Below are 15,873 nucleotides of genomic sequence, written 5' to 3' on the forward strand. Positions count from 1 at the left end.
CTTCTGGACTCACTCAAGTCCCTTTCTGACAACTAGCCACTTTCCCCGAAGGAAGGCGTGCCACTTACTTGCACAAGAACCAGCAGTGATGCCTATGGCCTCTGCAAGGAAACTGCAGCAGGACAGAGCCTCTACCACCTCCAGAGACTTGCACGCAGCCAGATGAATCCCACCCCATCAGTTCCACCTCACCACCACCTCCGTGCCTGGCTAAGGAATAAGTTCAGCTTCACTGAAACTACTGACAGGAGGTCAGAGTCATCTCTAATATGTAGACTTCATTCATTCACAACGGCCACAGTCTGAAATAGCGCTGAACAGCTAGAAGCACTGCCGACTCGTACGGTGCCAGAACAAGCTTTCTCTCAGAGCAACCAAAGGCAGCTCCCTGTTGTTCCCTCTCCTACGGCTCCCAGCAAAGTTACCCCCAAAAAAGCATTTCTTGCTGAGGGACCACAGCCTTTACTGACTGCTACACTTCAAAGAATAATGAAATTAATAGCCATCTAGGTGACACTATTGAAAGTCAAGGACAGTTTTCTTAACAACTGACTCTCTACTACATGATTCTTGCTAAAATGTAAGGTTTTCTTTTTAATTCACTTTAGATTTTGCCTTTAAGAGATGAAGACCTGACTTGCATTTTAAAGGTTTTCACTGACAGAGGCAACAGAAAATAAGAAAAATGGGGGGTGGGGAGGGGTGGGGGGGACAAACTCTGAAAGAAGAAAAGGTGCAGAATACTGGATTACAAGCAAAATAGTACAGACCTACGGTGCAAGACAACAAAGAACATGTTGGTTCTACAAGAAGTTATTTATTCATTAAATGGCAATTTTTGGTACAGCAAACCGAGGCAATATTGCAACACGACATTAAATGTACCCTGTTCACATTAAGACAGTTTTTCTTCAGGCAGTCTGTAGAAATGTAAGTCCTAATCATCTACTGTAACACGTTTTTATGTTGATCCAGTTTTCCTAGTGCAATCTCAACTCAGGCAATTACGTTCTCTACTCTTCAAGTCCCTCTGTAGCTTGGACAGAGTATGTCCTTTGTTGCTTCCTTCTCTAAACCATTGTTAATGTTGCCGTATGCTAGAAAGTAACTATTTTATTCCACTCCAAAGGTGCCTGTAATAACTCTATGTTTTCTGTAACAATTTCTCTCTGCCAAAGCTTTGAGACAAGGAAGTACTACAAAAACCGGTATACTGTAACTGAAAAGGTGCTACACTACTGAACAAGAAAAGTTTAGCAGTGCCAAGAAATAAACGATACTATTACTGGATTTAGCTTAGGCCCAATATAAGATTTCAACAGTACTTGTTAATAACAACAACAACAACAACAACAACAAGGAATAGGAAAGCAACATAGCAAAGCTTTTCTTGCATGTTGATTTCAAATATTTTCTCAAAACAGTGCCTGTCTTCATCTTCTGCTCTATAAATTCTTAATTCAGCTACTTACAGGATGGACCACCAAGCAAATTTCAGCTACTGAACCAGAGGTTTAGTTTGAGGATCTTAAACCACACATATGGAGACCATTATCTGTCAGTTTGCCATGAAACACCTATTAAAGTGGGGACTTAGAGGTGCCACTTGCCACTACCCTGTGTGACCAGACCTACAAACAGGAAATATATTAAGGTATCAGAGTACGCAACAAACAAAAATACACCAACTCCCCTTTGGGAGCGGGGCCAGCCTGACCTCCCAAAACGGCGGGTTCTGCACCTTGGTAATCTGCTACCTGCGTGGAAGTTCGCACATTGAGAGTTACTACCTCAAACAGATATCATCAAAGCACCTTCTTAATGTTAACTGCCTTTTAATCAGCAAGCGTAAAAGCTGAAACATTTCAAACTTTTCTTCAAATGACTAGTTTTCCTAGGTCCAGAAGCTGAGAATATAGACCCGCTACTGATGACCGGGCAAGGGGTGGGATGGGGATGACAACCATCACCTATATTTGAAAGAGCTCTCTCTAACATTAGACAGTTGATAGGATTTATAGATGTAAAAATACCAAGTACTAGATACCTACCCTGTGAATATTACTGAAAGCTGTGACAGTACTCACTGTTTACCAGAACTGCATTATTTTACTATTTATTGTAACTGACTTGGAATAGGAAAATTGTCTTTACATGTCTACAGGCAAGTTGGAACGTGATAAAAAGAAGCAAGGATTAAGAGAAACTGTTTCTCAATTTTTTGTTTGGTTTCCATTCGATGATCCTCGCTATTAAACAATGAAGATAGTGTACATTTTGTGAACAGAAGGCCATTCAAGTTTTCAACATAACATGTTATGTTCTAGCGAGTCAATTTCAACATATACAAACTCGGGCTGCAGTTCACAACTGCTGTAAGCAAATGCAACTGCACACTGTGGAAGGGGTCAGTGCAGCCTTTCCTCACGTTCCCCTTGCCTGTCTGCTCTTTCCAGTTGCAGCAATGATGCCAAGAAAACAGGAAAAGGCAGTGATAAAGCAATACAAAAGAATTACACCACAAATCCAAAAGCATTGTTTCTACCAGATGAATCTTGTATCAGGCAGACTCCAAAACCTAAGACCGTCTCCTTAAAAGAATCCAGGACCTGTTCCTGAAAGGGAGAAACTACCATTTCTCAACTTCAGTCACATATTAATAAAAACCAAGCAAGTACGGAGCTGTGGAATAAATGCTGCAGGAGCGCATCGCTCCACGCTCATTTTGCACACAGCACTGCAGATCGGTCGCCTTGTCACGCCTGCCTGCCACTCCCTGGAGCACGTGGGCTCGCTGCAAGATGTAAACACTCCTGCACAGGGACTGCCTCCGCAGGGCACGCACGCCGGGCGGCAAGGGTCTCCCGCACCAGCCACAGGGCCTGCTGGTAACTGAAAGCAACACACGCTGAAATATTCTGAACGCTGAGACAGAGAATGCAACCAGATAAGCAATAAGCTACATATGAACACAGAAACGTAACCCAAACAGCCGCTTACTCCAAGTAGTTTCTTCATTACACCACCAAGAACAGAGACCTGCCTCATCTTCGAGCACACAATAACGTGCACATAGCGTACGTTAGCTGTAAATGCCATACGAGGCTTACTTCTGCGTAAAAGCAGCACGCTTCTTCCAAGAACACCAAACTTACTGCCATGAGCAGATGAATCTTTCAATGCATGCTTACGGTCCTGTGAATGAGAGGTGTTAAAAAGCACTAGAGAGCACCTCTCTAATTCAGGGAGTCAGGAGAACAAGCATGCTACAAGTAGGTGAGATATAAGCACAGAGACGGTGAGCTGCCCAAGACCAGGGATTTTCTGGGACATCAAGGCACAGAGCTTTGAAATCCCAATTCCCAATCCTTCCTCTAAGTGCTAGACTGTATTTCCTTCTGAGTTCAGATATTGGCATTCAATCCCTGAACTTGCGATGGCTTTCAGTTTCCTTATTTTCTTCCCTTTTCACCTGTTAATTTCACCATCACTCCCACTATGAAATCCTTATATTCCCCTTTTCCTTACCCTTCCAGATATTTCAATAGCAGATCACAAAAGCAACAGCCCAGTGCTAGTTCCAGTACCCGCTCTCCCAACAATTTCAAGCCGTGATGACTATCTCATGAACCTCTCCCACACCCAATCAGGAATACTCACCGCATTTCTATACGGCTTGTCTTGGTCCCTATTTTTTTGCATCCTGCTCACCTGACATCTTCCCTGCCTCTTCAAGTACTACAACAGAGAATACATTGGAGCTGTGGAGGATGCATCTTGAAATAAGCATGCACGCAGCTACAGGTTCTGAAGCAGGAAAGCAAGTGCTCTTAGCAAGTAGGTTGCTGAGCTAAAAATGAGAAAAAGAATGAAGCCTCTTCTTGCAGAGAGGAAGACTAAAGGCGTTCTAACGCATACAGAATCCCACCAGCCATCTCTGCCACATCTACCTAAGGAAGGTGGAACTCTGTATAATTATTAATCCTAAAGGCCACTTGAGTGAAAGAAGACAGCAATAATTTGTTTCCATAAAATCAGTTCCAAGTCTCTTGGCTCCAATTAAACAGCTTCCCAGTACTTCATTCCTTTTTTGAGTAGGAACAGTTCTGAACTCATGCCAGTAGCTCATCACTGTAGTTCCAGAACCACAAAACTGCAGGGTGAAAAGCACACCTCTACACAAACAGAGTTCTTGCTACCACAATTTCAATGTATTCAGTAAATGCAGAAGTTATGCTCTAAAGACTATTTGCTTTTCCAAAAGACCACTTAATATACACAAATTATTTTCTAGAAGAATTTACAGGATTGAACGAGCAGCTATGCCTGGCCAGAGAGGCAAGCAAATTCAGAGTTTAATCTAAAATAATACCTTATACCAAAACCACAGTTACTGACAATTGACTTACGCATGTATGAAACACTCACTGTTAGTCAACTATTGCAAATCCCAGGTGACAACGGAAGAAAGGCACCTAACACGTGAAACGCAGTCTTTAAATGGTTCTAATTTGCAGCTTTAAAGCAACAGTCAAAAACACATTATGATCATATACCAAACACTCCTAAAACCTGAAAAACAACAAAGTTACCCCAAACCAGCCTTAGTGAAAACACGTATGAGCCTATCTGTTAAGAAGCACCGGGAGAGACAGCTTATATACTTGTAAGTACTCCCTTTGCTTCAGTGTTTGTATACACTAAAAGCACTTGTGCAATTCTGTTTTCAAGCCTCATAGTAGTCTATCTCACAGAAAAGTTAATAATGTCAGTAAATATCGTTGTGAAAGTTAAGCTTTCTCCCTAGCAAAGTGTGGAAAACAAAACAAAACAATCAAGGTGAGTTCTGGACAAAAAACAAATCTGGAGGGTAGCCCTGACATGCTCATGGAAGAAAAGGTGTCACTATAGTATACTACATAAAATATTTACATGAAGAGGAATCTAAAACTGGTAAATTCAGAGAAAGACTTCGAGCATTTTAAACAGAATTCTCCATCTTCATATTGCATACAAATACTTAAAAATAAAAGATTCATATACGTCTGACACGAGCTTTTATTTAAAGGCTTCTTCCTTTCACAAAGGTCACCATGGGGTGAGATGCAAAAATAGATGCCGTCTAATTACTATTTGTTACCCAAACACTGCTGAAACACCTGCATGGTTTTACCTTTTCTATTCTGGTTTTACTTAAAAAAAAAAAGTTCTGAATCTGACTTTTGCAGGTGTTTACTCTGGAAAGGATACTGTCAGGGCTTGCATCAGACCTCTCCTTAACTCAGTTTGGTTCATACATTTATTTACCCACTTATTTTGCTATTTCACTTTCCAGAAACAAGTTCAAACCTTTTAAGAACCTTGTGCTCAGCCAACAGGCCCATGTGCAACTCAGTAAAAGCAGAATGCAGATGTAGAAGGCAGGTTACCTAACCGCTGGATTTTAAAGCTTCAAATTCTCACTTGCGGCGCAGTTTCTACATCTGCTCACAACTCTGTTATCCCATCAGATGAAACCACAGACTGGTTAGACTGAACATGACCTTATAAAGGCAGGAAACAAGGTTGTCAAGGAAAGGCCCAAGTGCTACAGGCCGTGGGGTATTTACTAGGGTCCCCCTTCTCAAATTCAACCCAATAGTGGTGTCTCCCATGTACTAAGTTAGCATTAATGTTATTTCACTTTCATTTATACTCAATCTTCCCAATTACATTAATATTCTTTCTTTCTAAGACCTGTTGCAAAGCATCAGTATGATAGAATGTTTGCTATTTTTAGATATATATACATATAAATATATAAATATATAAATATATATATATATATATATATGAAGAAGCAGTCCTTAGATACACACACATTGCAACCTTTAATGAGCACAAAATCATTCAATTGCTCTTAATCACCGAAGGAAACTAATCTTCCAAAACCTTGTCCTTACAATATTCAAAATGTAAAAAGACAACTAGGAAAACTAAAACAAACAAACAAACAAAAACCCCCCAGATTTCTGTATTTAAAAGCATTTGTTGACATGTATTTAGAGTTGGGGGGGAGGGGGGAAATCTTTCTACCCCCAGAGAAAGCCCAAATTGCCAGTAGTAGAAACTTGCAAATACAGTGGTTTTGTAATTAGATTCTTGAAGATGAGTTGCATATATGCAACCCATGAGTTGCAAATCTAATTTCCACTAGCAAGTGTGACAATTGGCACTTACAAAACAAAGAAAGAAGTGCAAGTCCCCTGGATAGGATGACCTCAGTATATACAAGTATTTACAGGGGGAAAGAAGTTAGCTTTGTCTAGCATGTAAAGAACTGACCAATATCTAACAGACAGCAATCACCCTCAGCACTTTACAGAATGAAGATCCTTCAGAAACCATGAGGTTGTGCCGAGAAGAACTAATTTGCAAAAATGTTGACTAGGTGCATTTAAACCCCAGGAACAGAAAATAAATATGCCATTACACTTATGACATTACAGTTTGGTGTTCAAAGGTAAAAGTGTCACATGACAGAAGCGTATCTTCTAACAGCTGTTCTTCTGCCCAGAACAAAATACTGGGACTGAAGCAGCACAGGAAGTCATTACCTGATTTTCTAACATTCCAGCCACCCTTCCACCTTTTTTGTGCACTTTGTGAAAAGCAGTACGTACTCGATCACAATTGCAACTTTTACTCCCCCTAAGGAGTTTTTCAGGTTGGTTTCCCTCCTGCCTGCCCCAGAGGAGATCTCCATAGAAGGGCTACTGAAGAAGGCTGGAGAAAAGAAGAAATATATATGATTTCCTCAGTTCTGCAGAAAGCCTCCCCATTTCCTGCTGTCCCAAGAGGCAGTTCCCATAAAACTTCACAGAAACTTTCTATCCCAAACCCACCTGTCACCAAACAATTCTGAAAGACACAAACAACTTCTCTACATATATTTGGAGACTAGGACCACGAAGCAAAAAACAAAACAAAACCACAACTGTCTGACAGCCTAGAGTTTCATCTGCCTGTATGTTTATTTGGCTACTATGAATGTTTCGTTCATTTTGTTATTTTTGATTATTATTTTGTCTGCAGGTACTAAATCAGCACCTTCTATATTTTCAACAACTGCATGTCAAAATTCACTGCTGGAACCTGCATTATTTTTGAACCGAGCACCGGTAACCTACTTTTCCAAAAGGATACAATAAGTCTGGCTTTGGCTTAGTATCCTGGGAATGATCATTTCTTCTTATTTCCCACTAAGCAGTCACCAAAACTGCCTACAGTAAAAAAACCCTATTCAAAAAGCAATTACTTTGGCTTCATGTACAACCACAAGTAGCATGACCACTATGTCATTCATGTTTGTGAAAAATACCTTTCTGAGGTCAATGATATGGTCACGAATGTCATTGAACAATCTAAGAGAGACTTGTAACTGATCAGAATTAGAAAGGACCAAGAAGGCCAGTAAATCCCAGCATGCATTTGCAAGGCTAAAGCATCCAGTCAGTTGCTGCATGTCAAAATCCAGTTCTGAGGCAAATTAAGTAGGAACAGGCTCTCTCCAGCTTTGTTACCAGAAGTTACTGTAAAGCACAACAGATGGAGAATGATTAAAAACCGTAACAGTTTTGAACATGACCCCATTTACCTGAGAAAGAATAACGTGGCACAAAAAAGGTCATTCAGGATTATAAATAAAAGGATGAGAAAAGGCTCGTCTTGGGCCAGACATGACATCTAACTAAGGAGGCGAGGAGCGATCTCTTGATCTAGACAGCAGAGCTTCCACCTACTTCTCCCAATAAAACATAAGACTATGTAAACTAGCTTAAACCTCAAAGTTGTGAGCAGATGAACAAAGGATTTTCTTGAAGTAACCTGGTTACTTCCATAACAGAAAATTGCAAGCAAATCTCTATAGGAACTAAATTAATCTATTACAACGCTCTTGAGCAAAATTATTTTTCATGGAAGTTCTGACTAAAGACCTCAGAGGAAAATCCATGTTCAGATGAAAAATATCCTGAAGGTATGGATTTTTTGATCTCTCTCCAAGGAATAATAGCATAACTCATATCATTATGGATTCTTAAAGCTGCACAGGACCATCGTCAAAGCTGACAGTCAGAAGCACTAGAAACGGCAATGCAGCTGTTCCAACCAGCTCTCAAAGAGGTTTATTTAATTTCAAAATAGAATTATCTGAACAATGATTTACTTCCCTTCCTGTTCCCCATCTTGGTTTTGGCCCCGATTATGCAGCACCTCATCTTCTTGGAAAGAGATGCTATTTTTAGAAGCTCATTCAGAAGCTTGCTTAGTAACTATGGCGCGACATCTAACAGACTCCTCTTCTCTCAAAAGAGTAAACATCCTTAGAGGTTGGCCACATGTAACCCCCAAGACAAACACTGGGTGCACTCTTAGCTTTTGACTGGAGTGGAGTCATCTGGTAGTTCAGGAAGATGCTTCACAACTGATTGCTAAAGTTAATTCTTTGAAATGCAGCGTCACTAATGAACAGCAGAGCACTGGGGTTACTGTTACATACTTACCAGGCTGAGGGCCCACTCATCCCTTCATTCTTTAACTGGATGAGTATCCAGAAGCTCAGAATAGGAATGACGCATAAAATCTACCAGGACTTCTCCTCAAAACGGTACTGATCTACACAACATCTTCTTACAAGACCTTCCTGAAAGCAAAGTAAAACTTCACAATGTCACCTCTACCCAAGACAATTTCCAAATCAGAACAACAGAAAGACACACCCCTGCTGTTGGTTTGCATCTATACCCTCAGCAATTAGCTACAATACAGACACGATTAGAACTCCAGCTTCCAAATTCCCTCAGACGATACCTAATTTCAGATTTAGAAAGAGCAAGCTGCTCTTTATTGGGCTCAAGCTCAGAGAGCACCCATTGTAACAGTATTACCGAGTATATAGATCAGCCTCTCCAGCTTGCTAAGAGGAAAACACAAATATCCAGTGTTAAGAGATAAGAATACAGTTGCTTTCTCACCATTGGGCCAAAACTGGAGGCAGAAAAAACTAACTTACAACAGTCCATTAACAAAACACAATCAATCCATGTTTTCTGCGGAGTTACGGCTCCATCAACTCAGCCTATGCTCTACACTCAATACTTTACAAATTATATATAATCTATATTCCTATATACTATAGGAATAATTCTGATTGATTGACAATTTTCACTCTGAACAAACAGGAAATGCTTTTTAAAGCACCCAAAATGGTTTCATTTGGATGACAACAAGCTTTCAGTGCTACCTCTGAGGAAAGGGGTCATCCAAAGTACTACCTAGAAAAATTTAACTTGCACCCCGTGAGAGAAAAGCGAGACCACAGCCTCCTGAACCACATCTAACAGAGTTCTGGCAACACAGCGCTTTTGGCAAGCTAAATCTCTCTCTCGGATCCATAAATGAACGTTTAGAACACAATACTTCAGCTGAACTTGGACAACCGAGAACAGGAAAGAATTCTAGAGGTTGCTTTTAAACAAAAGCAGACATAACTAACAATCAAAGTTGCCCAGAAACATCAAAGCAGGAGGATGAAGCACTTCAGATACTTCTGCATACACACAGCTATACTCTAAATGGCCATATCAATGCATAAAGAAAAATCTTTAATAGCAGCAAACTCATTTTCACTTCTTCTAGAGAAATACATGTCACCCAACAAAGAATTAAAGCATTTTAAAAATATTTTAACAGCTGAACTATGTGTTTTCTGATGCAGTGCAGGGGGAAAAAAAAGCATTCCCTTTTACGAGCTCTTTTGCGGTATCCCTTTAAACTTAATGCCCAAGAATTCATTTACAGTCTGTGCACAAGACTGAACTGAGGAGATGGACCATAATGAGCTTTAATATCAACAGCGAGAAACAGAGGCTTAGGTAGCATGGCTACCTAGTTAAAAGGATTTGCTGCCCAAGAATTATCAAATTTTAATAGCTTGCAAGAACCCACATTCTTTGCCAAAGTCATCCTCAATGGCCACCAAACGCGAAAAGAGAAATCAGATACAGTTTCTCAGCAGTGCTACTCTTTGTCTGCCCTATACCAATATTTCATCACAAAACTATCTGGTCTAAATAAGAGACTGGAGGGGATGAGAATGCCTTCAATAAATGTCATACTACATTTTATCCAGGCACTCTACAGGATAAATTGAGAAAGAGACCTTTGCTGAAGAGAAAAGCTTTTGCTGTCCCTTCAGAACCAAGAAAACAAAAGCCCCTCTACCAAAACACTCCCTCTGAATGAAAGACCAACATGTTTTCTGTTTATCGAAACAAAAATGCCTCCTTTCCTCAGTTTTATTTCATGTAAGGCAGCGCCCTTTTCTGTTTAATTCTCAGCGTGTAAAAGCAGTACAGGTAGCAAGCTCTGGCATCACAGCTAGAAAATGCAGCAGGCACATGCCATCACACATGGTCTCAGGAGAAGAGTTCCTGGGCATGCTTTTAACCACTCGTGTGTTGAAACCATTAGTACCGTTTCACATATATTCAACAGGTGAGGAGGAGGCAGCCTCGACATGGAAGTCGACATTGAAAGTCTGTTAAAAAGGCTGAAAAATGAACAACTGTCCCAAAGAGTTACCCAACCTGTTCCCTCATTTCCTCCAAATGCAATACAGTAAAATCTGTAGTTCAGTACTTCAATAAAAAAAAAAAAAGCAAAAAAAAAAAAAAAAAAAAGCAGTGAAATACACTGCTGCAAGAGTCTGTCCTATGAATTTTACAGTTGAGGGAAGTGCAATGTCAAAAAGTCCCAGAGCAAACAGGTCAATGTACATTACTGCTGCTTCTTCTGAGACTACATTATCTGTCACTCTTGTCACCAAGAAGTGTGACACGACATTCTATCAAAAACACTACCCTCCCCCCAAAATCCCCAGAATCCTTTCCTCCAAAAAGCTTCACAAAACCAATACTCTAAAAGTTTTGAGTGCTTTGTAACACTGATTGAATCCTGGAAACAGGAAACTGGCTAGGATGGCTAAAACATGTACTTGAATTTTCACACTTCTGACAAATGAGCTCCTAACTCTTCAGAAAGGAGAGCGAGCACGAAGAAAAGCAGCTCTCCATCTCTTGGGCTGCCATCAGTACTTTCTTGTTTATGTTCTGTTTTAAACCAAACTTCTACCCAGAAGCAGTTGATCTCTCCATTCATACATACTAATAATGTCACCAATAACAGGCAGGGCTCTGTACACGCGCTTCACAAGTTAAACACCCAGGCAGTTTTATAATGACCATTCAGCAGAGAATTAGGAAAGAAAATTCTCAGGCAGACAGAATTTTAATACAAGTGTAGGAAAGAAATTATCAGTACTTTCAGCTCAGGCATGACCATGGCCATGGCCATAATAAGGAAGCCATTCCTCCCAGCACATGAATCCAGTACAATTTCAAAACAAGTCAGCCATCAGTGAACATCTGAGGCTCTAACATTTACCTCATAAAAGATTATGGTCCATGCACAATTACAGCAACACTACTAGAGTCACGATCATTACTGTTATTATTACATTTTCAACTCCTTTTCAAGTTTTGGCAACTTAAGTTTTCACTTTGAAACTGATACAGATTTATCAAGTGAACCGTCAACATGCATCCACCACACGCAGTCAACTTCCATCTCCTAAGGCTTCGATTAAATCTCAGGGATGGGGAGGGAGCCCTGAAGTGACAGATCTAACAGATATATAACAACCACACACAGACTCCTCTTATACCAAATATTTAAGTAACAAATCAAGAAAACACAGCTGAAGGTTTTTAAACCTTGCAATAATTCCACTTATTACTTAACTGTCATTCATATCAGCAGAAAGGATAACATTCAGTATGAATGCCATTTTTTCCAACTAGTTATAGCTTTACTATGCAAAAAATCCCCACTCACTCTTACTGTGCCAAAGTCAAATATCACAGTCTCGCTCCCTTAGAGCAAGCAGGTTTCAAGATAACTCAGTGAAAAACTAAACCGCAACAGAAGCAAAGGATTCATACAAAGTCACCAGAAACTGGGGAGGAGGCAGTGACATCCTTTGCCTCTCTTTACCTTTAAAAAAAGAAGAAAAAAAACCAAGTAGTAATAATTACAATGAAATAGCTTTTTTAAGATTGTGATTTCACTGAAGAAATGAGAACTGTCACATGACCCAGGTGCACTCAGAACTCAGGTACCTTTTATATTACAAATAAGATCTGCTACATTCTGCAGCATGGCAAAGGAGACAAGGGAAAAACTGATTATAATACTTGCTCTGGAGTTCTACTTTCCTATTAAATCAAATGAAATGTTGATATTAATGCATATTTTTGGTAAGTACTTACACAATTTAAGACCAGAGTGCAGCGTGCTGTTCAGAAGTCAAAAAAAAAAAAAAAAAAAAAGCAATCAGCATGGAAAACGTACATAAAAATATAGCGCAGCTTCTTCCACTTTGCTTTGATCACTACAGATTCCTAAACTCAAATTGTTAATTAAAGATTTTATTCCAACGCTGAATGCAAACTCAGCTGAAGATTTTAGTTGGCATGGTTCGGGGAAAGACCTCAACTGCGGAAGAAAACAGTGCAAGTGTTCAGTGGTTATTCAAAGGTCATAATGAGTCCTAATAAGCAGAGGACTCCTGGAAACCCCTACTAGAAGGAAAAAAGCTGAATCCAAATTCAGGTACCACACAAGCATCAGAACTTTACTCTTTCAGCAAAAACGCATGGCCACCCTCTCCTTTCAGAAAGGCCACCGGCACGCACCCGTACTTATTTCCTAGACGTATCAGAGCTTTCTCCGCATCCCTCACTCCCACCACACAGAAAGTCGTACAGCAGGAAGGAAGGGTTTTTCCTAGAACTTCTGATGACCAATAGCTGTGGTGCACGAGTTCAGAGCAGCGAGACCTTTGCTATGAAAAAAATCCATGCAGTATAAGTCATCAGTTAAGAGAACTCGGTCTTTAAAAAGCAAAAATACTTTGGCTCTTAATTATCACTGAGGGAAAGAGATGTTCCTATACTGGTGATGGGAAGAACAACTACTGAACCAGCTGAAGCTGTACGCCACACAATCTACAAGAGCATCTGCTTGCCTAATGTCTCAGAACACTATTAACTGTCGTAATTTTAGAGTGAGAAAGCACCCTGGGTCTACTCCTTCCTCGCTCATGAGTGGATGAGTCTCAACCTACAGCCACCAAGTTACAAGCCAACTTTACCATTACCTTCCACTGCATATAATATTGTAAGGCAGAATTTTTTAATCGCTCAATAAAAACTCTTAAGATCTAAGAGACACTTTCTTTATCAACTGCTAGCACCAAGGATTTACTTAACTATTTTATTTTTAAGCAAAGATAAGCTAAAAAGCCAAACTTGCAAAGATCTTCTGAGATATTTTAAAGGTCTGAGATACAAAAATATACTTTAAGACAAACTGAGCGGAAGAAAAACAAATCCAATGTCATCCTTAGAAAAAACAAAGCATCCCAACCAACTCACCTTCCCCTCATATAAAAACTTCTCCGCTTGTTAACTTTGTGGTCAGACTGGTTAGCCAGATTTCAGTTGTTTCTGCCAGTAAACCAGCACTTGTGAGATATTAACCTCTTTTAAGCAGATATAGTAAATTCCATTTAACCCAAACTATTACAAATAGACAAGTTTACAGATATTATAAACAACAACCTGTAAGAACTTTGTATTAAATAAAAGGGATGCTACTGGACAGTTTGAGTTAAAAGCGTCAGCGTTGTATTCACTAGGTTAAAAGTGTTTCCACGATCGGCTCTGAGTCCGCGAATACGACCCCCCTCCTCCAGGCACCGGAGCCTGCGGGAGCGGGAACTGCAGCCCAAGACCGACTCCAGCTCAGCCGGGACCGACTCGCCCTGCTCCACAGCACCTAACAGGCAACGCTAAACGCGAGCCCGAGAAACGTAACTAAAACGTGCTTTTATACACACATTAATAGACTCAGATACTACCCGTGATGAAAAAGCAATGCAAACGCTTTTTGAGAGGCTAAAGGACATACAAAGATACGCTCACGCGCTCCGCACCTGACGATTTGCCTTTAGAACAAGAGACACAACCAGCCGTTACGAGAAACGCGCTCCTGGTACGAAAGAAGTCGGATTTTTTTCTCTTTTTTTTTTTGCCGGTGCAATGACAGAGTTAAGAAGCGATGCAAAACAAGCAGCACAGAAAAGGACTGGTGCAGCCTGTAGTAAGCAACACACCCCCATCATGTCTTCCCCGCTCCGTCGGTAGGTGGGCTGTTGTCAGACTCCTGCTCTCGCTGGCTCAGGCTTAAGAAAACGCAGGCAAGACGAGCGCAGCGCGGCCCCCCCGCCGAAAAGGGAAAAAACACCCGTGAGCCAGCTGGTCCGCGCAACTGCACCGCTTCCTCCCCGCCCCGGGGGCTCGCTCGGCGGCCAGGTGCAGCCGGGGCGGGGGGCGGCTGCCGGCACCGCCGCCCCCCCGCCCCTCACCTCGCGGCGGCGGCCGGCGCTCCGCAGCCCCGCGCGGGGGGGCGGGGGGGGGGGGCTCCCTCCCCTGCCCTGCCCTGCCCTCCCCGCCGCGGCGGGAGGATAATGGAGGCGCGGCGGCGGCGCGGGGAGGACACACCGGCGGCAAGTCGCGTGCGCGGGGAGGGACCGCGCGGCGCGGAGGCGGAGGGCGGCCGGCGCCCGGCTCCCCGCCCGGCCCGGCCCCCCGCCCCGCGCCCCCCGCTCCGCTCCGCTCCGCTCGGCGGCGGCGGGGCGCGCCCTTTGTGCGGGCGGCGGCGGCGGCGCGGGGCGCGGTAGGTGTGTCCGGGCGGCGGGAGGAGCGCGGCGGGCGCGGGCAGGGGGTGTGCGGGCAGGGGGTGTGCCGCCCGCCGGGGCGGAGCGGGGATGCTGGCGGGCCGGGACCGCGCTCGGGCCGCGCCGCGCCGCGCCCTCCCTCTCCCGCCCGCCCCTCCTCACCTCTCCGCTGCCCGCCTCGGCGCCGCAGGCCGCGCGGAACCGCCGCAGGTTGATGCCGATGGCGGCCGAGACCTGGAGCGCCGCGTCGAAGCCAGGTCCCACCCCGGCCGCGGGGCCCCCGGAGCCGCCGGAGCCCGGCGCTGCCCCGCCTCCCCCGCTTCCCGCCGCCCCGCCGGAGCACGGGCCGCCGCGCTCCCCATCGCCCGCCGCCGCCGGGGCCGCCGGCTCGGCGGCGCGCAGGCTCCGCACGGCCGGCACCCGCAGCCGGGACCCCCCCAGCCCCCGGCGGCCCCAGCCGCCGCTGCCGGGCCGGGCAGGGAAGCGCCACCGACCGCTGTGCGCCATCTTTACTGTGAGGCGACGAGCCAGAGAGCGGGGCCGGGCCGCGCCCCGCGCCCTGCATATCGCTCCGCCGGCCCGCAGAGGCCCTGCATACCGCCGGCCGGCATGCAGGTTGCGGGGCTCCGCCATCCCGCCGCCCTGGCACGTGGGTAAGCCATGCGCAACTGGTGCTGGCCCCGCATAACGCTGGGCGGTATGCAGGGTCCCGGGCCCAGCTCCCAGCGCGGCCCCCCGTCCTGGATAGCGCGGTTCTCTGCCTAGCAGCCCGTCATAACTCCGAGGGGGATACAGGTGTGGGGCACCCTGCCAGCGAGCCCCAGAACCTGCTTGCCGCATACCGAGACCGTAAGCCACCACCATAACCACGACGGCAATACCGAGTGAAAGCGCGAGCTGCTGGCGCCCGGGACCGCGCATACGGCATAGCACGCCCCGCCAGCCCCCTGCATAGTCCCAGGGCGTATGCGGAGCGCGGGGCCCCGCTCGGCGCGGCCCGGGGCCCGGCCTGGGGCATGAGGCGCGGGCAGACG

The 15,873-nt window shown here is 44.2% G+C and overlaps 1 protein-coding gene across 5 annotated transcripts in view; it reads right to left on the bottom strand.

Annotated features, from left to right (window-relative positions):
• LOC135330464 (histone-lysine N-methyltransferase 2A-like) overlaps positions 1-15,404 on the bottom strand; it is a 55,851-nt gene extending 40,447 nt beyond the window's left edge. For 4 of the 5 annotated variants that reach the window (XM_064524148.1, XM_064524145.1, XM_064524144.1 and 1 more), the window contains exon 1: positions 15,002-15,404. In XM_064524148.1, the coding sequence (XP_064380218.1) occupies positions 15,002-15,346 (345 nt within the window). In that variant the 5' untranslated portion in view covers positions 15,347-15,404. Of the gene's footprint in view, positions 1-14,275; positions 14,388-15,001 lie in introns of those variants that run through there. The other variant, XM_064524146.1, reaches the window with a different exon arrangement.
• Between the last annotated feature and the right edge of the window lie 469 nt (positions 15,405-15,873).

The sequence above is a fragment of the Dromaius novaehollandiae genome, chromosome 21, assembly GCF_036370855.1.
Source record: "Dromaius novaehollandiae isolate bDroNov1 chromosome 21, bDroNov1.hap1, whole genome shotgun sequence".
NCBI classification, from domain to species: domain Eukaryota; kingdom Metazoa; phylum Chordata; class Aves; order Casuariiformes; family Dromaiidae; genus Dromaius; species Dromaius novaehollandiae.